The sequence below is a fragment of the Pyxicephalus adspersus genome, chromosome 3 (assembly GCF_032062135.1).
Source record: "Pyxicephalus adspersus chromosome 3, UCB_Pads_2.0, whole genome shotgun sequence".
Classification (NCBI taxonomy): domain Eukaryota; kingdom Metazoa; phylum Chordata; class Amphibia; order Anura; family Pyxicephalidae; genus Pyxicephalus; species Pyxicephalus adspersus.
Window position 1 is genome coordinate 68,556,155 of NC_092860.1, and position 26,727 is coordinate 68,582,881.

Genomic DNA, 26,727 nt, shown 5'->3' on the forward strand with positions numbered 1-26,727 from the left:
TCCTGAAACCTTGCTACACCTTTACAATAATACCAGCGAACCCCATTATCAGTCCTTCACCCCCATATCAGGATACAACAATAGCAGTGCACCCCAACAAGTATCCCCCCTTCCCACAGCTCAATATCACCCTGCAATAATAGCAGTGCACCCCACCATTGGATTCACTCCTCCTTGTACCACCATATGACCTCCCAGGAATAGTAGTGCACTCCATTATGTACATGCCTTCCAGTACACCCCATCAACTATCTCCACCATATCCCAATGCAAGATTACCAGCGCGCCTTGTATTTAAAAAAAAAAAAAAATCCCTTTTTTGGTGCGCGACCAGCAGCTTTTTAATTCCCCCAACGATTTCAGTTTGCTCCGCCCATCTTCAGTCCTCTTGCCAACAAAATTTCCATTTCCTTGCGTGGAATTCCGGTATTTACCAGAACCTGATTAGTTCAACGTTTACAATCACGTGATCGATATGTACCAATGTGGATCTGGGGGAAGGCTGATGTCTTGGAATTTCCCGCCAAGTGTAAGCGCGCGGATAAAAAGCTAACAGGATAAAAGATTGTGAGGAGAGAATCCGCAGTGCGAGTGACTTCATATTACAATGCCGGGCAAAGAAATGGCTGAGGTGCCGCCCGAGACTGCAGAGAAAGGAAGTGAAAAATTAGGTGAGGAACGGCCAGTGTTTTGAGTTCATTCTTTTTGTGTGTGAGGTGACTTAAAAAGTCGTCTTGGTGTGTATCCAGCGAACCGGATGTGTTTGTATTTATTTCTTCAGGTAATGGTGTATCAATAACAATATCGTTACGTTTCTTTATATATGTTTAAAATTTTACATATCGTTACCTTACCAGTAAGTAACTGGTCTCTTTGTAGCTTATTGTTTAGTCTCCTCGCTTTTGTGGATTTTTTTTTTTCTTGTGTTGCACCAACTCTCTTTTTCCTATGCTCGTTGCCTGGTTTGCATTTGTACTGTGGATTTGTATTTATAGGGTAGTTTGAAAATAAATCTGTTTGAGATTTTAGTCTAGCTCATAAGCAGGTAAAGCAGACCTAAACTAAAATCATGGAGTTTCACTTATTTGCATTGGAATGTCAGTCATGCCAGCAGTACTGGCTCTCAGAAAATAGTCAATAAATGTATGGAAGCAGCCATTTTGTGTGTGGCACTGTAGACCTTGTCATTTACTCCTAACCACCCCCTCTGCCCAGTCTTCCCCCACTGCCCAAACTCTGACCAATCAAGGTAGCGTGTTGCCTCTTTCTGATTGGTTGGTCTGTTATCTTTTATCTGACTAGTAGCAGCATTGCATTGTCTGCAGGCAGCTTACCTCCTCCATAGACCTAAACTGGTGCAGGCTTGGAAATGTGTTTCTCAATTATTTGACTTGTCCTCTGTAATCTAGTCTGCCACCATCCCCAATGGTGGTAAGTGCCATGTGTCCTCCCAGCCCCACAGCTGTCATCAAAGCCAGTAGTGACAAGGCTGACTAGTGATGTCATCTTTCATATGTCACTTATCAGCCTCTTCAATGTTTACATACAGTGACAGCACTGTGTGATAGCTGTCTATAAAGGTTGATTGTCAAATTTTGCAGCCCAACACCTCATGCCAGCTCACAAAACTTTAACTGTCATATTTTACAATCCTGTCCTCTTCCTTTCTTCCAATCACCACTTCTAAAAGTGAAAATGTATGTGCAAGTGGCACACTTGTGACTAGCACCTCCTAAAAGGTAATCACTGTGGCATCATTAAACCATAAAATAGACTCCCTAATATTTTATCACTTTTGCGCCACAAACTGCATTTTCCTGAAATTACTTTTGCGTCAATGAATGTAGTTTATGCTTTTTTGGCTCAAAACCGCCGAGCAGGTAGCAATATTTGATTGGATAGCACTATATAATAGCTCTATTTATGTATTTTTATTTTTAATTTAATACAGCATTATGGATACCAAATCCCTAGAGGAGCTGTGATGTGTTCTGTATCTGTAGCACATACTACAGCTCCTCTAGGGCTGCGGGAGTAATAAGGGGAGCGGAGCTGTCCGCATAGCAGAGCTCCGCTGACTGCTCTGCTCCCTGATTGGCTAAGGAAAATCCTGATGATGCTTGAGCTGTCATCAGGGTTTCCTATTACTCAGCCAATCACAGAGCACTAGAGATGTTTGGGGACAAGTCTAGTGCTGAATGGTTGAGAAACAGAAAACCTCAGCCAATCACAGAGCACTAGAGGTGAATGGAGAGCCTTGTCCTCATTTAACCCCTACTGCCCGGGGATCCCTCACTGTCAGGAGGAGTCCCACGTCTGTGCTCATGTCATGATTCCGTGGGAATCATCCTGTCATTGGGATAACCTGGTAAACTTTTTTTTTTTTCTTTTTTTTTTTTATTTACAGAAACACACTTTTTTTATTAAAATAATTTAACATTTAAAGTCCCAATTTTTTTTTACACATTTTAACCCTTTCAGGGGATGATTAAGGGGGTTTTATGTACCCCTGTACTCATTCCCTTAAAGGGTTAAAAGTAAACATTTTATAAACGCTTTTGTAAAATTTGGCCTGGTTTGTCAGACAATGTAAAAAACTTTTGACCTGTTCAGCTCTGGTAGTCAGATGAAGGTTGATTTGTGTTCTCAACTCTATCTGGGGGCATAGATTTAAATGCGAAGAATGTGTCTCGTCAGTAAGTTGGCCGTTTTTTTTTTTTTTTTTTCACTTTAATGTCTTGTACTGGAGCCTGCACTTTTTAACTCTAGAGGCAAGTTTAATAAATTTGTTCTAGGGCTACATTGGAGACCTTTGGCAAGATTTGGTTTAGGAGATCCCCAAAAAAGTTATCTGCTCTGTGCTGGGGTCAAGTTATACCACAAATGTGACTAGTTGGCCTGCTAAAGAACCCTCCACCAGAAGAGAACTGCTCTCTGGATCCTGCATAACCTCCACCACGTTAAGGTATTTGGCCAGGCATAATGCTACTCCACTGTTTTTTTCTATCTTTTAAAGATCCCAGTGTGTGTAGGGGGAGTTGGCACTATTCACTGACTTACTTAAAATTTAGTGTCCTTACATTTTTATAGATAATATGGGCCAAAGACACCATTAACATAATCGTGTGACAGGAACGCTTTTTGTAATACTTACAATACTTACCTGCTACACAGCTATCCACTACCCTTTCTTGATGGTAATGGTTACAATGCTGACCTGTCATATACATTTCCATTCATTTTATTTATAACTGGATCTCTGAAACACAAATTTCCAAGGTACACAGATGAGGCATATGGATACCAGTTTCTTGCCTTTCACTTAAATTGCCCCAGGATATCCTGAGATGAAGTCATGTGAAAATTTGCAAAGTAGACTGACAGAAAAGGGTCATGTATCACTTGGTGTAAGACTTCTGACCAACCAGTATTTTAGATGTAAGCTGAAAACCTCTGAGACCACTTTAATAGGAAAGTCCATTTAGATCCATTTGTGTCTCAAGTTGGGAGGTCTCCAAATTCCAGGTCTATTGCAAACCAGAAGGGGAAGATTTTAATTTGGTTTCATATTGTGGTTCAATTACTTAATTGCTTTAAAGATGCACAGTGTTCTCTTCCCCTTCGGATTGGACTAGACCTGAAATTTGAGACCTATACTATAGTAAAGAAATTTTAGGGGGAGTTTGCTGCAAGTGTCCCTTACTTGCATCTGTAATGTCAACCACCTCCCCATTCTAGAGAAATTGAGGCTCAGAGAATGGAAGTAGACCGTTGATGTGTATTAGAATCATGTATTTGATGGAAGGAGTTTGTTCTAATGATAACATTATGAATACATTTTAAGGGGGGTTTGCCACCCAATCAAGTGTCCCCCATTTTAACTTACGTTTTTGGTCTTCTACACCTCTCTTTCATATCAATTGGGGTTCTTATAGGAAAGCTTACATAGGTAACATAGTATGACTAATGCATGTTTTGTGAGCTGATGGGCATAAATTTACGAGCCCTACCCCAATGTTTTACAATGGAAGTGGCCTCTGGGGCGCTTAATTTTCATGTTCAGTTTAGGGTGTCTAGGCACCCACAGTGTCGTATTTTCCCTTTTTAGAGGGACAGTCCACTGCTAAGCCTTTTTAAAGCAAACCTAAGCATGATTTAATAAATTGTGCTCAAATTATACCTAGACATAAAAAAGATGGTTTTAGCTTACCTAGCTTTTAGCCTAATGTGTATTCTGCAGCATGTTGCTATGCCCATGTATTGATGAAATCACAAAGGTGGCTGATTTCTCAGCATTATCAGTGCCTGCATGATTAAAAACAAGTCCAGTTTGCAGATTTAGCGGAAGACACACTGTTCTGTCTTCCTAACACTAGGAACTATGTAGTAGCTAACTCTTAACACGTTTTACAAGATAACCCACAACATAACTTTATTTATTTATTTTTAACTCCCCCTATCCCCATAAGTTTGAAATGTATAGCCTTTTGAGTACTGTTCTATCTGTAACGCTTAATCCCAAAATTTTATCAAAGTGTGCAAAACCTCATTATTTACATTTGAGGGGTTACAGGTACAAGGAGTGTAAACCATATAAGGTGGACTTCAACGCCAAAGATGCAGATAAACAGATCATGAAGGCTGCTAGTAAGGGGTGAAAGAAACTGTAGCTGCTCATACATAAGTTAGGCGGGTCAGTATAATTGATTTAGTGCTCCCAGTTGTTTGTGTCATAGTTATCCCTTAACAGTCAGCTTTCTACCCCCTCCCCTATACAAACTCTCTAATGTATTGTGACCCAACTCATTAGTAACCACCCAAAAACAGCTGTGTGTGTATATATGTATATGTGTATATGTATGTATATATATATATATATATATATATATATATATATATATATATATAATTGCCCACACTGTCCTATGCCCCTGCATTGTGACTCCACATTTTAGTAGCTGCCCAAAAACAGCTGGGTGGTTACCGAAGTACACCACCCAGCTAAAACATGTTCTCGCTAAAACACTTCTTGTGTGTTTGTATGGGTCTTTTATGTGTTTTGTTTTTGTAGTATCAGCACTTTGTTTTGCCCTGGTATTGACCAGTCACTTCATGTGCTGATGAGAACATGATGCTGAAAAGAAGATAAAGCAGAGTATTGGTTAACGTAACTTTTTTTTTTTTTTTTTTTTTTTTTTAATGCTCCTTGCATTTTTCAGTTATAAGCTTGGCAATGAGGACATGCTAGAGCAGGGGTTGGCAAACTCCGGCTTCTAGGCCAGATACCTTCCAGCCGGATCTGCCAGGGGGCGTTAGGAACTACCGAAGCATAAAGCTTTGAAGTTGTTTGTATGGATTGACCGCAATGCATACGGAGTAAAGGGATTTCACTTCACGGGGCGTTTCCTGGTGGTGGGTATAGCCATTAGGGTGGGACTCCGGCCTAGTGTACTCCCGCCCACCCCATAAATGGCCTAGTGGACATAAAAGTTTGCCGACCCCTGTGCCAGAGCATCTAGCAGCAGAAAAACAGCAAAGGATACCTCCTAGATTTAAACCCAATATTGCAGCAGAAGTTGGTTTTGAAATGGTAATATTTTAGTCCGCTAATTTTTCTTTTGTCTGGAGTTCAGCTTTAATAGGTCTTCATACTATGTTTGGGGTTTTGTAGAAATTCAGTTAAAGCATATTTCACCAAAGTTTGTGTGTAAAGATTTTACGTGCCTCCTACCCCCTCATAATTTTCTGCAGTGGATAAAGCTTTGAAGTTGTCTGTATGGATTTTTTGATGTATAAATATTATTGTATTACTTTGTAATATATTTAATCTAGTTTACTGTGTTGTATGCAAAAATAAAAATCAATTTTTTTTTTTTTTTTTTTGCAGATGCAAAGCCCTACTCTACAGCTACACAAAAAAAGATGAAACAAGGTATTTGATTGTTAGGCAAATGAGGATTGTTATTTTAATTTTTATTTTAGAAGTATTTCTTATGCTGGTACTTGTTTAAATACATATTCATCATGCTTTTAAAAAGAATTGTGCTAAAATTTTCATTGTGTTTACTAAAGATTCACACAAAAGGTTTTTACGAAAGTGGGTTAAAGCTAACTTTTTTTTTTTTTTTGCCTGTTGCACTAATCTTGTGTATGTTGGATGTTGAATGCAACAGAGTTAAGACTGTTTGCATCTTCTGTTGGAGGAAAGCGCTCCCTTTGTGCTTGCCTCTTCTAATAGCGCTCAGTTTTTTTGCATAGTATCAAGATTGTGACTTTACTTTCTGTCTTCCCCCCATAAGTGCATAAAAAGGTTTTCTTTATAGAGATGTCTCTAGACCCCTAATGGAATTGAAAACATTGGAGGGTGCTGGTGAAGGGGCGTGTCTGCTACTCTCCTAATATCTCCTCTGTATATTGTATAAACAAATTGTACGTTCTCACACTTCAGTAGCAAATCAAGTGGAAAGAGTTAAACTACTCTTTAGCATGTCTATTTGTAGTTATTGGGCAAACTGAGAATTCAGCATGTGGTGTGTGTGTGTGTGTGTGTGTGTGTGTATGTATGTATGTATATATATATATATATATATATATATATATATATATATATATATTATATATATATATATATATATATATATATATATATATATTCAATAGATTGTGTGCAACTTTTTTTTCCAAGCTGTTTGCTAGTTGCTTACAAATTTTTCTTAGGGCATCTATTGATATTACTCTAAAGTTTTATGCCTAAGAAAATGTCTATATTTATTCTGACTGACATCCCTGGCTCATATTGTCTGATTCAGACTTTCCTCTGAGCTTGATCCTGCCACCCTTATGTGATCACTTTGTTAACATAAGTTGCATATCTTTACATCTTTATATGCTGCAGTTGGCAGTGGTTTTCTCAGTTAGTAGTAGGTGAAAACCATTACCTTTTTATAGTCATCTTATTCAGACTGGCATGAGACTTCATCAAGGTGCCAAATCAGTTTTGACTTAGTTAAGGATTCTTTTAGTAAATATTTACTAAAAGAATCCTTACTGCCTAAACCTGGATGGATTTTAACGCCTCAGGTCATTTCTTCCCATTTTAATTTTTTGGGTCCTATCTGAACACCAGTCTGGCTACACTTTAATCACGATTGAGCAGTTTAGGAGCCTTTTGCCCATGATTGTTTTGTTGCCTTTCTTTTTTTCTTGAGTGTGTACATTGAAATAAAAATGTTTATATAGAGTATAAAAGGATGAAGTTAAAAAAAAAAAAAGCTACAAGTACTAAATGTCTAACCCACAGCTATTGGGAGTCACACGTTTAAAAAATTGAACATTGGGGGACCCAAGTGCATCTAGGAGCACAAAATTTAAAATGCTTTTTTGAACCCCTGGGACCATTTGCATAGCAAGGATCGTCATGGTGGGGCCCCTAAATAGATACCTACCTTTCACAAAACTTTAACTGTTATCATATACTACTAATGGAAAGAGGAAAGAAATTACAGGCTTTTTGGCAATTTAATGCAAATACAAGTGTAATTTAATGATCTTTTGGCTGGCTGCTGATGTCCTGGTCTTCTCCACTATCTACCAATGCATGAGAGTTAACACCCGATCTTATGCTCAAGTTACATTCTTTGCTAATTCAGCTCACATCTATCAAGGCTCCTATGACCTCAGGTGAATTTCATTAACATGTTTTGGGATTCCTTATGGGAATCAAGATAATTTAAGCAACTGAATATACTTTATTCAAATTTTCCTCTATAACTGATAATCACATATTAGAAGTTTACCATCAACCAATAACCTATACGTTGGAAGTAATTAAAAAGGAACCTAAGTTATTAAACTAAGAATTTTGGAATAACTTCAATAACACCGTAATCTCACGTGAGTGTAAACTTTATTGGTACTGATACTGTAGCCAACCAACAAACTACTATTCAGATAGTACAGACAAACATCCCTAGGGGTAACCACAACTCCATAACATTATTATCATATACTACCCTGTCTGCTTATCTTTTTTGAATTCTAATTTCTCCAGAATGGCAAGGTGTGCAAAACCGAAAATGTAGGGTGCACCTTTGGCTAACTCGCCCTAAAATTTTGTTGCAATAGCTTTTTTAGTGGCAGACACTCATTACTTTTTATAGTGGTATTTACATCCCAAATTTTCATCACCGCAGAATTAAAGCATGAAAAACTATCCATCAAAACACTCTTCCCTGTTACGTATGGCTGTACCCTTCCAGTACCTGAACCCCAATTTAGTTTACTGGATAGTTTTCTTATGTTCTAATGATGCCATAGTATTGAACTTTAGGTGATGTTGGCCACGTGTTTCACCACTTACAATTTTATTTTTGTTTACCTGCACCTCTTTGTTATAAACAAATTGGGGGCTCAAGGTAGAGAAGTGGACAGTTGTATAACTGGGAAGTGCATTTTAATAGGTAGAAGTTTATGTTCTGATGACATGGTAATGAAAATTGTGGGGGTGGTTTAGCCACGAATCCCCCCCCACTTGCACCTAGATTTTTGCCTTCCCACACCTTTAAGTTAGAGAAGGTATGGTTCAAAGAAGAGAAAGATAGCATAGTATGACAGGTATATTTTTGTGAAAGGTAGGTATAATTTTAGGGGCCCTTCCAAATGCTTCTTGATATGTAAGTAGCCCAGGGGGTCCCCAATTTGAATTTTCAAGTTTGGCCTTCTAGATGCACTTTCTTTTTAAACATCAGCCCCAATGTTCAATCCTACAAGTTTTAAAAATTGTGACCCACCTTTCCCCATACATCCACAGTGTTCAAACCTTCATATCTCCTAAACCGATGGGCGTAACCTATGTGCAGCACGGTGGCTCAGAAGTAGCTCTCCGGCCTTTGCAGCGCTAGGTCCCAGGTTCGAATCTCTGCCAGGACATAATCTGCATGGAGTTTGCAGGTTCTCCCTGTGTCTGCGTGGGTTTCCTCCAGGTACCCTGGTTTTCTCCCACATCCCAAAAACATGCAGTTAGGTTAATTGGCTTCCCCTCAAAATTATTTAATGACTATGGTAGGGACATTAGATTCTGAGCTCCTTTGAGGGACAGTTAGTGACATGACTATCAACTTTGTACAGTTGATGGCGCTGTATACATACTGTGTAATAATACTATTATTATTATTACTAATAATATTGACCTGAAACGCTCTCATATCTACTAGTAACCAAAATTTCACCACCCAGCTTATTTTTGTAAAGTTAAAAATCCAAATTTACTTAGATGCAATAAAAAGAAACCTGCGACATTTTGTATATACATGTAAAATCGTTGCTTTATCAAATTTTGATGTCTAACTTTAGCTCGTCTGTATTTTTAGGTCTGGTGTCTTTATTTTTGACAATACCCCAAAGATTCTCTATGGGGTTTGGTTCTGGTGAGTTTGCTGCCCAATCCAGCACAGTAGACAACCCTTCTATGAAAGGATTATTTTAACTGTTTCTCAATCATTTCAATTTTGAGTCATTGTGGCTTCTTTGAGCAAGTGCATTTAGTAATAGCAATTTGGACTTGAACCCTCCTATTTTCCTTTGTGAACATGGAACCTAAAATGGCTGTAAGCCCCATAGGTTTTAATTTTAGCCTTTTAAATTAAACTTGTATAGACTTTAACGTTTCCATTTCTGTTCTGTGTTTTTTGGGGACAATATTCCCTTTGCTACCCAAACTTTCTTTTTTATGCATGCTTGTTATAAGAACTGCATTGTTGGGGAAAGAACCAGGACTAGCAGAGTATAATTTCTAGTCAGGGCTTCTATAAACTACTGAGTTGTCAAATGACCGGACACCTTTCTGACCTTATTTGACTATCCCACCCCCCTCTGTCCAAGTTTAAAGAGGAACTAAACTGAAAAGTGCTTAAAACAAAAAAAAATATACAATTACCTTCAATCCCGCAGGGCAGTCCGTGTCTTCCACGGGTCCCGTGTTGTGCCGACATCTGGCGCAGGATGGCACTACCTTTGTCTCTTTTCTTCTTCCTTCGTCAACTGATGCAGCACGAGATCAGGTGACATGGTTGTTAAAAAACTTGCCTATCTCACTGCGCATGCGTAATATCAGTTAATTTTTTCTCTTTTCACAAAAAGGAAGAACCCTCTCCCATAGTGATGTCATGATGACATAACCCCGCCCACTTCCCCCCGAGCCAGGAATTTGTACAGGGGACGTGATATGTGGCTCTGGCCGGTGTCATTTCTGCAGCCTAACAACTCATTGTGTTCAAACTTTCAATATCTTCTAATTTTCAGCCCCCGTGTTTCAGCATTGGGGTGCTGTATCTGTTTTGAGAATTAGAGCTGCTAAAAAAGTGGACAGGGTAGGCACAAAAGGGTTCTGGGGAGAACTATGTATCATAATTCCACTGATATTTTGGTGCATAATTCATGCTCAATGGCACCCTATTCGAACAAGAAAAGGGTAGTCTCTGTTCCTAAATTTGTTTCACTTTGCAGCTTCTTAAGGAGAGGTAGATGGGTGTACCACATAATTGAGTTTATAGTAGAAAAATAAAATAGTATTAGAGTGTGCACCAAATATATCTATCAAATGTCTATAAAGGTTTTCAACTGAGGTAGGTATTATTATTATAGAAGGGTATATGTTTGCAAAGTTTCATTTAACCTCCTGAGCGTTACACTGAGGTCTAGATTTCTGTACCAAAAGTGATCCACTGTTTTTCATGAAATTTTTTTTTTAAATTGTAGACCTGTAACTTACAGAAATATGTCCGAACAAGGGTTCTAGTAGATAATATGAATATAAAAAATGTTTGAAACACACAATCATGTAAAAAAAAAAAAATTACTTTTAATAAAATTAAAGGAAAAACACAAAAATCAGCAATGTAAACAAATCATAAATACTGAAAAAGCAGTAACTCTGTATATTGTAAAGTACTATATTATTCTAAAACACCTCCCTAGTGTGGCAATTTTTAAAACTTTGATTCTGTATTTATTGGAGTTTGTTTTGAATTATTTTGTATTTGATTGGATACGGGAGTTTGTATCCAATCCAATACAAAATAAGAATTTGAATTTCCAAGTTATTTACTTTTATTTTATTTTTTTTTATTTTCTTGTATTGGATTGGATGCTGGAGTTTGTATCCAATCCAATACAAAATGACAGTTTGAATTTACCAGGTATATACTTTGTAATTATTTGAATTATTTTGTATTGGATTGGATACGCAAGTTTGTATCCAATCCAATACAAAATGACAGTTTGAATTTACCAATTATATACTTTGTATTTATTTGAATCATTTTGTATTGGATTCAATACAGGAGTTTGTATTGAATCCAATACAAAATGAATGAATGAGTTTCAGTTTGAATTTCCCGCACACGAGCCGACGTCATCACGCACGCAGGGAGGAGCCGTCCGGTTTTTTTTTTCTCCGCCGGACGGCTTCTCCCTGCAGAGATCTTCCGGCGCTGGAGCGAGGACGACGTGGGACGATGAGCGGGTCCAGGTAAGATGCCGGCCGGCATCTTGTGTTCCGCCGGCCGGCATCTTGTGTTCCGCCGGCCGGCATCTTGTGTTCCGCCGGCCGGCATCTTGTGTTCCACCAGCCGGCATCTTGTGATCCGCAGGCCCGGCGGATCACAGGATGCCGGCGGGCGGAACACAAGATGCCGGCGGGCGGAACACAAGATGCCGGCCGGCTTCTTACCGGTCCCGCTGTCACCCGACGAAGGCACCCGACGCTGGAGAGATCGGCGGACGATGATCGATGGAGGACGACGCTGGATGAGCACAGGGGGACCAGGTAAGTATGGATGTACAAAATCTCGGGCTTAACCATCCTTGCAGTTTTTTTTTGCCCGAGCGAAGGTCGGGCTTAACTGCAAGGTGGTTAAAGTTTGATTGAACCCTTGTATTCTTCTTATAAAAACCTTATTACACATCAGCTAGAGGAACATGCAATAAATTCATGTTGCCCCAAATGGTTAATGTTACTTTAGAAATGTGACCCTTTCTCAATTTTCTACTCGTGTGTTTTGTAATTTCAGCTCGTTTACCTTTCAAACGCCTAAATCCAGCCCATTCGGACAAGGATGCTAAAATACAAAGGGAGATTTCGAATATGGTACAGAAAGACTCCTCTGGTAATATGGAGTGCTCAATTGATGATGTGGAGAATGGCTGCAAAATGGAAACAGAAGAGGTGCAGACAGTTCCTAAGATAAATGGGTGGGGACCACTGGATAATTATATCCAAAAGATATCAAAGGCCCGCAGTGTGATTCCTGACACAATTGACTTGACAGAAGACTCAAATAGTGGACATGTTGAAATACTCCCATCAAATGAAAAAGAACAGTTAAGCTCAGTGAATGGAACTGATTTACTAAGTTGTGACCTGGTGAGAACTCCATTGGTGCAGACTAATAAAGATCAAGAAGATGGTGATGTCAGTACAGTACTGGCCAGCTCTGATGGTTTTAGTGCTGAAGAAGTGACAGATAAAGAGCAAGCAGAAGATGAAGATACTTTATCCTCAAATACTTCTCCTGTCAGTTCTCCTGATGGGCTAACAAGTACAATGTTGAAAGGTGCCCATAAATCTACACCTTCAACCGGCAGGTGTAAAGTAAGTGTTTTTAATTTTGGTGACTTTATGTTCATTTGAAGAGTGAATATTAAACCTCTTACACGGCACTATACATTAATATAGGTTGCAAATGACACATTCTGAGCTCTTTTGGGCAGGGTGCACCCCTTCTCCTGTATCTAAGAGGTGGGGAAAGCAGCACACAATAGGAGGGGGATATGGAATGGTGGGTAAGTAGTGAGGGTTTTAGGAGTGTTTGAAAAGATGGGTTTTGAATGCTTTTTAAGTGAGCAGAAAGTAGGAGCAAACCAAATAGGACATGGAAAACCATTCCTGAAAGTCAGGGCAGCTCTACAAAAGTCTTGGAGCTGTGCATGTACACGTCCATCTTTTTTCCCCTCAAATATTTCTAATTTGTGTATATTTCATACCAATGACCCTAAGTAATCCACACTCAGAAATCAAAACAAATGCATCCATAAATGAATGTAAAAAAGTGGAACAGCATAGGCAGTTTGCAGTAAGTATTGAACATGCTTACTAAAATTAATTTTTTACTTGGTAGTACTTGTTGAAACTACTTGCTGAGGGAGCCTATTCCACATTTTCACAAACCTTTTAGTGAAGAATCCCTTCCTTATCTGAAGCTTAAACTTATTTCCCTCCAGAAGCAAAGAGTGCTATCTTGATATTTGTAATGATTTTAAGTGAACAATCAGGAAGAGAGCTCTATAGGAGCCAAAACCCCAAAACTTGACTGCATATTCCAGTTGAGGTCTGACAGGTATTGAAGCTAAACTTCTAGAGAAATGTGAGCAAATCAATGCATTAAACTGTGATAAGGCCAAATCGCAATGAATTAAATGTAGGCAATATTACTATCAAAAGGCCAACCATTGTGGTAAAGCATTAGTGTGTGCCCTTAAAGCCAAGCAAGCTTCAATGCACATAACGAGTATAAAGAATGAAGCAGGGATTGCTGTACATGCCAATTCTGCTATAGCGCAATCTTTTCACATGTTTTACAATTGCCTTTATAATCTCTCCAGAATCTTGACGCCATAGGCATGGAATCTAAAAGGTCCGAAATTGTGTACTAAGATGAACATTATGCCACGACTGCTCTATCTTTTGCAGGCCATTACCTGTTCATATTCTTTCCAGCATATTGTCCACCTTTCGGTCAGAATTTTTAAAATATATCTGGCACCCAGATAACCCACGGCTGGGCGTCAAAAGTGTTGAGACTCCCAGAAGCCTCTGGTGGGATGGCATTCCCAGACCCAGTGATATACCATCAAGCAGTGGTACACATTAATGGGCTTAATAATTGGTGCACTAATAGCCACTCAAAACTATGGGTGAATTTGGAGAATGAAATGATAGATTTTTCTATCGATGCCTTAATATTGGCGTCAAATAGGTTTAAACATCCCCTGGTTGGCCCCACTCTTACTGTGCTCACCAAGTACTTCAAGTCTGGTGGGGTTGAACCTTATCCATCCCTGCTTGCCCCGATCATAGGCTATCCTGATTTTCCTACTATTGTTAAAGACCCTGTCTTTCTGGCCTGGGTCCAGAATGGTATTTTCCATGCTAAGAATTTTATTAGGGATGGGTCTTGGATCTCCCTACTAGACTTGCAGGCTGACAGTGATCTACCACTATTAAATGCCTGGTGTCACAGCTCTCAAAATTTTTGTGTCATTACTGCATCCATCCCAATTTTCACATATTCTTTTACCCTTGGAATCGCTATATACTTCTCAAGTTGGCCACACAGGGCACACTATCATTTGCATTTCACTTTCTACTTTCAGCACAGGCCTCTGTTGTAGCCAAGTGGGAATCCGATCTAGAGTTTCAGCTTACAGATGCTCAACACGACCAAATGTTGTATTTCAGCCACAAAGCTTCCATCAGTAATCAATACCAAGAGATCAACTACATAATACTTTCTAGGTGGTTCAGAACTCTGACAAAGTTAGCCAAAATGTTTCCTCACACTGATGACCTGTGCTAGAGATGCGAAGCAGTCACGGGATCCCTATTGCATATGTTCTGGAAATGCCCACAATAGTCTAACTTTTGGGAAGCTGTGGCCACCCTAACCAACCACCTGACCTCAGTGGATATCGGGTAGACCGGAGTTGGCGTTGCTCCATATTTCCGGAATGTCAATTAAGCAATTTAAACGCTTTCATTCGGTATCTTCTGAATGCCGTAAAAGCTTGCATACCCTCCTGCTTAGATGGACATCAACCCTCCAACAGTAGCCTAATGCATGAATAGAGTTGCTGATATCTACAAAATTGAGGATTTTTCCAGATCAGAGAGGTGCAGGTAAACAAAATTAGATGCAATTGGGGGACACCTGTGGGTAACACAATGGCATTATTACAACATAAAAAAAAACCCTGCCCATCAAGGCTTTCCTGTTACACCCTAACTTTGTTTTGGTGGGCAAGAGTTATGTATGTCCTAATCACAACATGATGACATTTTTGGAGGTGCCACATATATTCCCCACACATTTTGTTTCCTACACCTCCCTTTTCCGGAGAAACTGGAGTTCAAGTGTTAGAAGTGAGCAGTAATGTGTAACAGTGCAGTGATTGCCATATAAATGAAGTTTAAGGGCGGGGGGGGGAGTAGCCGAAGGTGTTCGGTACTACTAACTGAGTATTCCCTGTGCACTCTTTTCTTCTTTCCAATAGACTCAGCACATCTAGCGAATGGGTGAGGGACAGCCTGTGTCCTGATCTCATGGTAGCTGTGCTGTGCTCTTCTCCCTCTCCCCAGCTCTAATCAGCAACTGGAATCCTCTGAACTGATGACAGCGGAGAATGGAGAGGCTCCTTTTGTCAGTTCAGAGGATTAGAGCTGCTGATTAGATCTGGGTGAAAAAGGCAGCTGTGCAGCCCACTCACCAAAAGGGGGCTGGGGAAAACTGTCGGGGTAGGTAAAATCTCTGATTACTATACCTGTGCCAGCGGTTGCAGCCCTCTTTCTATCTGTACTAGTAGTATGCTGTGTATTATGTATCTCATTTATGCAACCCCACCCATGTCTCAGCCTCTTCACATGCTCAAGCAACAATTTCTTCTTTCACATTCACTTACAGATTACCTCTTGCATAAGGACAAGTACCACCTTTTCATTTGATTTTGTCTTTAGGAAAGAGTATATCCAGGAATATTGACAGCCTATTTATGTGAGGAACAAAGCCAGGATTCAGCGATACCAACTAAGTCATAATGCTCTTTATTCATTAAGGCTTCCAATTCCCCTATTTTGTTTGCTAGACTTCTAGCATTGGTGAGCAGGCTCTTTAAACCATTGCTGCATTTACCAGCAGTGTCTGTCAAATCCTCCCTTTTCCTTTCCTGTGCTGCGCATTGCACAGGCAATATTCTAGAGAATATAGCCTTGGAGGTCCTTTCCTTCAACTTGAAACCTAGTTCTTTAAACTGATCTTTAAGGATCCTCCATTTTCCATATATCTTGTCATTGGCTCCAACATAGACCAAAATGGCTGGGTCATGCCCAGCCCCTCCCAGTAATTAGTCCAACACATGCTGAACCCTGGCACTAAGGGAGAGGGCAAACCATCTGGTTGAAGAGATCCAGGCAACAAACTATTCCATCAGTTCTCCTGAACCGGGCAGAAACGAGGAGGTGGAGGGGCCTTGGTCTCGCATCACACCACAGTGTGCAGGGATGGATGTATTTATTTGCGTGTATGTTGGAGGGGGTTGTAATATAGTGTGTTTTTTTTTTTTTTTGTTTTTTTTTTGTGCGCTGTGCCACAATTCTTTGTGTGAATGTACCCTGATTGTATTACTATTGTTTATGTGATGAATAAAATTTTATTAAATCTAACAATCAGTCCTCCAGGTCAAAGAATCCCCCATGACAAACAATTGTCTACACCTTCCTACATTGCTGTCCCCACCCCTACTGGATGGGCTGCTCTTGTGGCTTTTAGGAGTAGCAGTAACATCTAGGGCTGCCACCTGCACATTTTCACCTAGCTTTGCAAATTTGTTAGGGTGTTCAAACACAGGGCTGGCCTTTTTGGGATCACCTATCACTCCCTTTAGCTACAATAACCCAGCTCCCTACCTGTTCATCTTGCTTAACCTCTTCACACTCCATCTCTCTCGCTAATGACCTGCTTAGTGAGCAGGAGACTCCCCCCTCAAGGTGATAGTGTTGCAAATCACTCCTCCAGATTTCTAATGTGAGATTCCAGAAGGGTGACTTGCTCACATCTGTCACAGCAGTATTTACCTAGGAGCTGTTGCTCAATTTGTCCATATAAATATGGCAGATTGTGCACTGAAACAAAACCTTTCCCAGTGCTCAGCCCAGAAATTTTTTTTTTAAGCCAGGTGGGAAGAAAATTTTAGGTGGTTGTCAGCCCCTGTATTGTGACCAAACTCTTTGGTATCCAAACTATTTGGTATCCATTTGTTCAGAGCCCCAAGTGAGCAAGCTCAAAGGTGAGTTTACCCAGAACTTATATTAGCTGAAAACCCTTGACCATTCTCCTTTAAATAAAGGTCAGGTTAAAGGAAAACCTAAGATAAACAGTAACCCAACCCCTGTATGAAGAAACCAGTCCAATGCTTTGCCCGGGTATGAATTTCGGCCTATTTTTTTCACATAAACATAAACTGTCTTCGTATCTTGAAGGTTCCAGGGACCTCTTACTTGTACTCTGATTCTTAAGTCTTCCTGTAGATTTTCATTTGGATTCCAGTTGGGTGATTGGGCCATTCTAGCAGCTCGATTTCCTCAACCCCCTGAAACCATTTAACAGTTTTGGATTATTGTCTTGCTGAAATGTCCTCTTTCAGTATCAGAATGTCCCAGTACATGTCTGCATTCCTTCTGTCCTTAATTATATGAAGTTTGCCAGTTGCTAAAAATAGCCCCACAGCATGATGTTCCCACATCCAAATGTCACTGTTGGTATGGTATTTTCTGAGTGATGTGCCGTGCCATTTCTCCTCCAAACCTGCTCAGTGTATTGACATCCAAAGGGTTCAAAATGTCGTGTGCTAGCAAATCCATCAGCATCCAACGACTGCAGTTGAAATGAACGGGAGAGTGAGGCGGGGGGACTGGGAGCTCCTTTTTCCCCACTTCCCTCTCTCCATAGAGCCGAACGGAGCTGTATGTACAGCGCTCGTTCATGTATCTTCTTCTTTTGTCATTGGTAAGGATCGTGAAAGATCCTTTCCAACGACAAAAGTCCTTCATGTGTATGTAGCCTCAGACTCATCTGACCAGATATGCCAATATTTACCGGTCTGCCAGTATTTCACTGGCTTGTCCAAATGTGCTGTAAAGGAGCTTTTTCTTGTGCCTTGAGTCCTGAGCATGAAGCATGCATAGAGGCCATGTCGGTTCAGTGCTCTAATAATGGGTTTCACCTTGTTGTGGATGGTTTAGGGTGACATGAGCTTTCCACTTCCAGTTCATATTAGTTTGCACTGACTGGGCAGGCTTGCTTTTGCAAATATAGTTCCCTTTGCTGTTCTGCTTTATTACACATAACCTTTTTTTGTGGATGTAGTTGTTTTGATTTAAGTTGAATAAACACCATTTTGGACAGGGAGAGAAAGTTGTCCCCAAAGAACACAGAACAGAAATGAAAATGTTACACACACACACACACCCACACCATAGAGAGTCATAAAGAATAAAAGGGTAGTTCAAAAATATAAAAATGAAAAATCACCATCATTTGAAAACTATAAAGAACATACCTAAAGTTGTAAAAAGCAGAGAACTTCAAAAAAAAAAAAAGACTGATTGCAAAAGAGGCAACCCCCCAAAGACTTGATTAGTACTTATATCCCCTGTTCTGTATATATAATGTGTATATATATGTGTGTATGTGTGTATATATATATATATATATATATATATATAATTACACACTGGTTTCAGAAAGTATTTAGACCCTCTTCACTTTTTTCAATTGTATGTTGCAGCCTGATATAATTTTAATCCTTAGTACCTCATATTGAAAAAGTGATAACTGAATTTTGGGCCATTTCATTTTTTAAATTAAAACAGAAATAGCACATTTACTTTAAGTTTTCAGACCTTTTACTGTCTTTTACGTTGTGTCTAAATAGTTTGTTGACACCATTTATTGTCCAATAAAGGCAAAAAAAAAAACTACAAATAGGCTGTGTTCCTTGGACTTTACTGAGAGGACTAGAGTAATGGCTGTTTATAGCAAAATATTTAGGGACTCTAGGACATTCCTACGTTGTTCTAAGATGCTTCTTTGTTGTCTTTGCTGTGTGCTTTGGGTTATTGTCATGTTGGAAGGTGAACTGAGGTCCAGTCCAAGGACCTGATCACTGTGGAACAGGTATTCATTAAGGATATCGCTGTACTTCTCTTTTCAGCTTTCCTTCAACTTTGCTTTTCTGTTGGCATGGTTTTGGGCAGAAGCCTGGTTTTCTCCAAACCGTTTAATGTTGATTTAAGCAGACCAGTTCAATCTGTGGTTTTCAAACTACAGGCTTTGTTTTGAACTAAAGAGAGTCTTCTGTCCAGCCACTCTGCCATAAAACTCAGAACGATGGAGGCCTGCAGTTATGGTTATCCTTCAGAAACTTGGTCCTGTTTCCACACAAGATTTCTGGAGCTCACCTCACTAATGCCTTTCTTTTTCCATTGCTCAGTTTGGCTGGGAGACCAGCTCTTTGAAGAGTCCTGGTTGTGCCAAGCTTGTTCATTTGAGAACAAGGGAACCTTAAGTGCAGCTAAATTTTTGTAATCTTCCCCTGGATTGGTTCTTTGTAACAATACTGTCTGAGCTCTGCAGTCCTTTCCTTTGACCTCATGGCTTGGTTTTTGCTTTGATATGCATTGTCAGCTATAAGGCCTGCTATTGAGATGTGTGGCTTTTCCAAATCATGTCCAATCTGATTAATTTACATGTGTGCTTCAGTCAAGGTGCAGAAACATCTTGGTAGCTCTCAAGAGAAATGGGAGGCAGAGAGAGATGCATCATGCTCTAACTAGAAATTATTTTCAGCTGGGTAGTCAAAAAGTGGGTGAGGCAAAACACAACAAATTTAGTGCTCAGTCGTTAACCTCCCTGGCGGTCTGATTAGGTCAGTATTTTTTAAGTCAAAAGAGATACATTGTACATTGAAATTTGTTTATTGTTGCCCTGTAATTGTAATACTTCCCGGGCATGATAAAGTTTGAAACACAAATCATATGGGAAAATAACGTTCTAAGCTACCATTTTCTTGGCTTTCCATGCCCCCTTTCAATTACTTTTTCAATCATTTATTCAGCAAAAGAATTGCTAGCTGTCAAGTACTGCTTTAATGCAAATGTAATTTTCAGTTTTTTTTTTGCCAGACGAACTAAATTTCTCCATGAGCAGAGCACAATAATGCATTCAGTACTGTTACTTGTAACAACTGCAGTACTGAAAATCTGATGCATTCAAAGCTGAAGTTCATGTCTATTACATTTATCCTAAGTCTTTCCACCCCAAATGGCAACCTAAATTTGGCTGTAACTTCTATTTACTGCAGTGTAGGCCAGTGATCCCCATTGTCAGTCAAAAGTTGAATAAAATTCGGTGAGCCTAGCAAATGTAAATATAACAGGGATGTCAAACTAATGGTTAGCCAGGACCTCCTGTCCTTGTTGACATCTAAGCCCCATGGGTGAACCCAACTCCATTGTATACAACTAAGAAAAGCAACAGCCTACACTGCAAAGAAACATACCAATTCGGTTAACATTTAGTTCAAAAGGACATCAAAACCAGAGACTTAAAGTTTACTTTTCACTAATAACACCCAAATGCAGCCTGGCTTATTCATTCCCGAATCTAAATTAACAAAAAAGCATACTTCTCCTTTCGAGAATGTTGATTCCTACATTTTCCATTTCTGTCCAATCTGTAACATTATAGCTTTTCCGGTTTGGGTACCACAGATTTCATAATCCTGAGGCAACATTAATGTGTTAAATGTTTGTTCAGATTTTCATGGTCTGGTGTTCTTTTTCCATTGACATGTAGTGTCATACAGAGTTCAAAAAGCCCCAGGTCCCCAGAATTAGGCATTGTGTATGCTTTGGAATATGGTAGGATTTTGAATAAGATCAATGTTAACTGGAACTTTTTGGAGATAGTCTGCATTGTTGTTGGGGGAGGCCTTAAAAATTCTTCTTAAGATGGAAAGTTTTTGAAATCACTCTATCCAGCTACAGACCCTGAAAATTCAAGGGGGCAACTACTATGCTAACAAACGGTATTTGATTCCCATCAGCTATGAAGTCAGGAAGCATTATAAGAGGGGGATAAAAGAGAAGAGCCTAGCTTACCCTCATAGAGTGTTTTAATAGATAATTCTGAAAAAGGGTGGCTGTGCACTTTGAAATGTGGGGGTTTTGATGCTTCTTGTGGTGGCAGGAGCTCAAGGCCCCCAGAAAGCAATGTTTTTCCGGGCGAAAGGGCGTTTTGCTTGTCTGTCTTGATTACCACTGCAGCATTGTTCAGAGTGTTCAGAAGCAGGATGAAGAAATAATGAGAAAAGACTGGGGTTTACGTGGCAAACAGATATTCAAATATATTCATTTATATAACATCCATAGTGAAAATCACAATAGGGATCAAAAACAAAAAGTGACATAAAAGACATTCAGTTAAGACATCCCTGAACCGCTATAGGGAGTGAAATGCCTTGCTTACTAGACAATCAGTTGTCTAAGAGTTGCAACAAGTGTAGAAAGGAGGCTCAGTTGTCTCTATCTTGACGCGTTTTGCCAGAAGGCTTCTTCAGGGGATATAGGTAGAGTCAGGGCAAGTGTATGGTGTAATATAATAAACAACGATTTAGAAAATCATCCCATAAATACATAAATATAATATAACAATATTCCAATGCAAAGAACAGTGCAAATATCATAGCTTTACTATGACTGTTGATTATAACATAGTCAAATCCAAAACAGAACAAATTAATAAATGCATATTGATGGTAATATACCTATGGATGAAAAAAATCAGTCAGGGAAACACTTCAAAGGTAATATACAGGGTATTATTACCATAAAATATATGTATAGAGATGCTTGTATAATGTGTAGCTTAAAAAAAGGTGTAAGTATAAAATTAGTCTCTCCAAGACAGGAAGTGAGGAAAACTTGACACATATATACACATCTACCTACACACACATTCTCTCAAGTGATGTTCATTTTACTTTTATGTTTAGGAAAAAGAACACGTTAAGAAAATAAAATTGCAGGCTGAAAAGGAAGAACGGGATCGTATTAGGGAAGAATTAAAACTTGCCAAAGAGCGAGCTAAAGAAGAAGCAAAGAAAAAGAAAGATGAAGAAAAGGAGCAAAAAGCGAAGGAGAAGAAGGAAAAAAAAGAAAAAGATGACCAAGAGAGAGCAGAAAAAATGCGTCTAAAAGAGGAACGAAAAAAAGAAAAGCTTGACGCTCTGGAGTAAGTTTTTACTTGGTATGAAGGTTAGTAAACTGTTAGAGGGTGAAACTTGCGTTACCAAAACTAAGGCTTACATTTAGAATGTAAAGTGATTTGTTTAACAATAATGTTTTATCACTCTGTGCAAATTTAGATAAGTATACATTCATGTTCTTGAAACATAATATTTATCCAGAAGTAGAAGTATAGGAAATTAGAATAAGTGTTAAAGTGGAACTAAACTAATATAGGAAAAAAGTAAATGAAGGTTTTGCTGAAGGGCAGGCGGTGTCTCTTTGCATGCCCCCTACACGCCAGGAATGAACTGCTAGAAGATGTATCATTCTGGACTGAAAAATCAAGATGGCCAAAGATTTGCAACCCAGAGAAGAAGAGTGGCCCCCATGACAGAGAGAGGACAGAACATTGTAAATAATTTTTTATTCTTTTTATACTAAATTAACACTTAAAATTTGCAAGTTGGATTTAGTTTTACTACTGTAATTCTTGTATCCATTATTAATTAAAAATAATCACTGCCTAGTTGACATAAGAATGACGGGTACTAAAAAAAAATGTTTACCAACAAATCTATGGAAGTAAAATTTGCAGATGAAAATGAAGTGACACCTGCCAGAAATTATTTTGCATCTTGGCACACAGTTTGTGCAAAGATTATGTAATGCAAATGCGTCGGAGTTGCATAAACACAATACAAGTAGTACTAATTTAAAGCTTGTTAAATATATTTTGATTTGGACTTGACACCATGTAGTTCAATTCTAATGGTTTTCAATGGATGTGTTCCTAAATTCCCACAGAATGATAAAACATTCCTTTTTTGTTCAACAAATCATATGCAGATTGTTTATAAATATACCTCAAAATGTAAATTTCAGTGTCCAACAAAACGGCCTTTTTCAAAGAAGAAGAAAGGGGCATTTTTTGCAGCAATTAAGGCTACAGAAATGCTGCATAATTTGCTTTTAAGGATTATGCAGTTGCACATTTTGCAGGAATAGGCTTGCGATATCTAAAGCCACAAAAGAATCAGAGGACAATTGCATTTTAGAAAGAGCTCTACATGTCTATAAAAGGTTGTTGTTTTTTTTTTTTTTTTTTTTTTTTTAATTTTATTTATGAAAAGGGTTAGCAGTTAGAATGCATTTCTAGAAATTGTAGACTCGTAAAAATAGTTTTATAGATCTAATTCCTCAATAAGAGAAGAATAATGCACACCCATTTACCTTTCAAATTACTGCTTACAAAAAAGAAATTTCCTTTATTACGGTAATATAAGACAAGGCCATTAATTTCCTCAGATGTTTTACTTCCCTTTACAAGTCTGATAAATTAAGCTTCAAATCTTTTAGGAGGATGTTTGTTTAAGCTCTGCTGGCATTTACCTCTTCTGTAATTAACCAATACAGTATGTACAGCTTGGAGCAGCAGCACATGTCTAATTACCCTGGAATAACTATGTCTGTGCTGTGGTGGGAGACTGGTTTTAAGCTGGCAACATTGTCCTGCAGGTATCTGTTGTGTAATACCTTAGTTTTTTTTCCTTTACTTAAAATAATCTGTATGATAAATTATATTAGTAAGAAGGATAGCTTGATTGCGGAGATCACATTGAACCCTTAGTTATTGGAGTAGTGTAAATGACAATTTTTATGTTGGGGAAAACAAGTAAAAGGAGATCACTTACATGATTAGTAATCGATGAGGTTAACTGGTACAGAACAGGGATCAGGAAGTTAGGATCAATCAACCTGAATTGAACATTTAAGGAGACAGTGGCTGGGAACAGTCTGCACACCGCTTGACTAAGCAACTGGCGTTGCAATAGAAAGATGTGCCCCCATAAGCTTGTGTTCTATCAAAAAAAAAAAAGCCTCCCGAGGTGTGTGTAAAATTGGGTGTATACAGCCACAAATGTGCAATGATGGCACTTTAAAACATGGAAAACTCTGCTTATCAAAACGTGCTGCCCTGCTCCACATTGCTGGTTGCTTCTAAAGCCTAGACCCTGATTCCTCTGGAATAAGGTGTAGGAAACCAAAAATGTAGGGACACTTGTGGGTAAAGCATTACTTTGGCATCATTAGAAGATAAAGAACTCCAAACGTGTTGCCCAATTAAACATTCCTAACCTCTTCCAATACGTGAACCCCAATTTCTCTGTAATAAGGTTTATGAAACTGAAAATGTAGGTGAAGTGAGGGACGCTTGTGGGGAACACCCTCTAAAATTCTATTACTATGGCATCATTAGAACATAAAAAGCTCTGCCCATGAAAATGCGCTGCCTTATAAACATTCTTGTCTAGTTCTTGCCTCATTATTAGTAATAGTAGTACTCTTCTTACACCTGGCCTTGGAAATGTTGCACTCAAATGGAAGACTAGTGATGGTTAACCTCCCACAAGGAAGTTATTGTATGTTAATAATTAGGTATAAATAAACACTAGAACACTAAATATTGCTTTCTTTCTATTTAGTAAATATAAACTATTTGGCCATGATGGGGACTAACCCGAAGCCAGAAAAATACCTTACCTTCCTCATAGCTTGTAACTGCTTATATTTATCAAAATTCTATGTAAAGTCCTATTTCACTAAAGGTGCGTACACACTTCCAATTTTTATCGTTCCAATCGAACGACGAACGATCGATTGGGCAAAAAATCGTTCGTAAAAAAGTAACCAACGACGCCGATGAACGAGGAAACTCGTTGGAAACGAACGACCGGACCGGCGGATCGGATTGGACGACGATCGTTGAACATCGTTCGTGTGTACGGTCGTTCGTTGATCGTCCATGTTCAGAGCATGCGTAATGAACGAACGTTCGTTCACTTTCCTGTCGTGCACATAGTTCCTCTATCGCTTAAACAATCGTATCTATTGTGTGTACAATATCTACGAACGATCGTGTCGTTATCTCTATGTGCAGGATCGGTGCTATACGATCGTTCGTAGATATCGTGCAGGATCGTTCGTCGTTCGTTTTCCAGCGATAATAATTGGAAGTGTGTACGTAGCTTAATGCTTCTACACCTAATCATTAAGCTAATAGCCCCTGATTAGGTAAGGGGAAGCAGAAAAGGGCAGACCACCTCAAGTGTCTATCTTGATCAAACTTTATCTGTAAACTTCAGTGTGCCTGTATCTGATTGCAGTGAAAGTGCTTAAGTGTACAGCGCTGCGTAATATGTTGGCGCTATATAAATCCTGTTTAAAAATAAGTGCACTAAGGATTTCTAAAATCCGCTTTAAAAAAAAATTTTGACTATTGGTGTCCGAAACTGTTAGCTGTTCAGTACTAAAGGCACCTGGTAGTTCTGTCCACAGTACCCTTCTTTGTAAAAGGTTACCTAACCATTTCAAAAACACTTTACAACTAATTCTAATATTGAGGGTCTAGAAATGCATATCAAATTTCCTAAAGTCATACTTGTGGCTGATGTGTCCCATAGAACCCCTTCAAGATTTTAAAAACTATCTTTTAAATATTGAGTCTTCAAATCCTTTTTCTCAAATACAGTAACTTCCATACCTTATCACCAACTGTGATTGAATCCTTTGGAAGTTTATATCTCAACCACAACTTCACACATTGATGTGTTAAACAAACAATTATCACAAAGCTTAAAGGGCTTTTCCTATTGGAGGATCTTGTCTCCAGCATACAAAATACTGTACACCGAGTAAAAGGATAATCATCTCTTTCTGCAGTAATCTGCACATGTTCCCAACTTTATCCCCCCCTTCCTTATCTCTTTGCTTCCACCCATTTTCTCTTATTCTCTGGTATTCCATTCCAGAATCTGGCAAATGGTTTTTGTGTTTTTATTGCTTAATGACTGATTTGTGGTTGATTGTCTCGCACCAACGTGTTGGTAACCATTTATTCTAATTACTAACTAGGACTGTAGTACACGATATGTCAGTTGAACTCCTATGTGCTAAAGTTTTCTCTGCTATGCTTTTCCCCCATTTCATGATGTATTTAAAAAAAATTGTTTATTGAAGAAAGTTCCTGTGCTAAAATGATTGCTTTCTCAAACACATACAAACTATATAAATCTGTAGATTTCAGAAAGTATCCTAATGCCAGAGTTCCCAGAAGTTGGTGCTAAGTTATTGTATCCAATTTTTATTAACAGCAGAGCAATATTGGCACCAAGACCTGCAGTGATATTCGCTCCCCACAGTGCAGGAAACCCTTGAACCTTTGGACCTACTTGTACCCTGACTCTTTTCTACTAGAAACAATATTCTGAACTGTAGTTGGAACTTGCCATCATTTTATAGCCCCAGCACCTAAGCTTGCTCTCCCCTGTACAGAAGTAGACTAGTTATTCCCCGCTTTTGCAACTCTAATATTCACTTGCTTGCTGCAAGATGAAATTTAACTTTCTGTGTAAAACCTATCCTTCAGGTTTTTAGATGTTTTATAAATTACTTGAACTTGTGTTCCTCAAAGATTATTTCTTTATTAGAACAAATAAAAATTTCCCTTTGCATGATCTAAATTGTGATCTCTGGTGTAATGGCTAAACCTAAACTTTTATTTATTGCATTATATGTGTGAAAGTGGACTAGTGTATTGATTCCCAATCCAA

General features: G+C 38.8%; 1 protein-coding gene across 1 annotated transcript in view; it reads left to right on the plus strand.

Annotated features, from left to right (window-relative positions):
- Positions 1-501: 501 nt before the first annotated feature.
- The window catches only part of CHAF1A (chromatin assembly factor 1 subunit A), a 62,276-nt gene continuing 36,050 nt past the window's right edge, over positions 502-26,727 (plus strand). Inside the window, exons 1-4 of the mRNA XM_072405060.1 lie at positions 502-671; positions 5,888-5,932; positions 12,069-12,649; positions 21,883-22,121. Coding sequence (XP_072261161.1) covers positions 608-671; positions 5,888-5,932; positions 12,069-12,649; positions 21,883-22,121 — 929 coding nt within the window. The 5' untranslated portion in view covers positions 502-607. The remainder of the gene's footprint in view (positions 672-5,887; positions 5,933-12,068; positions 12,650-21,882; positions 22,122-26,727) is intronic.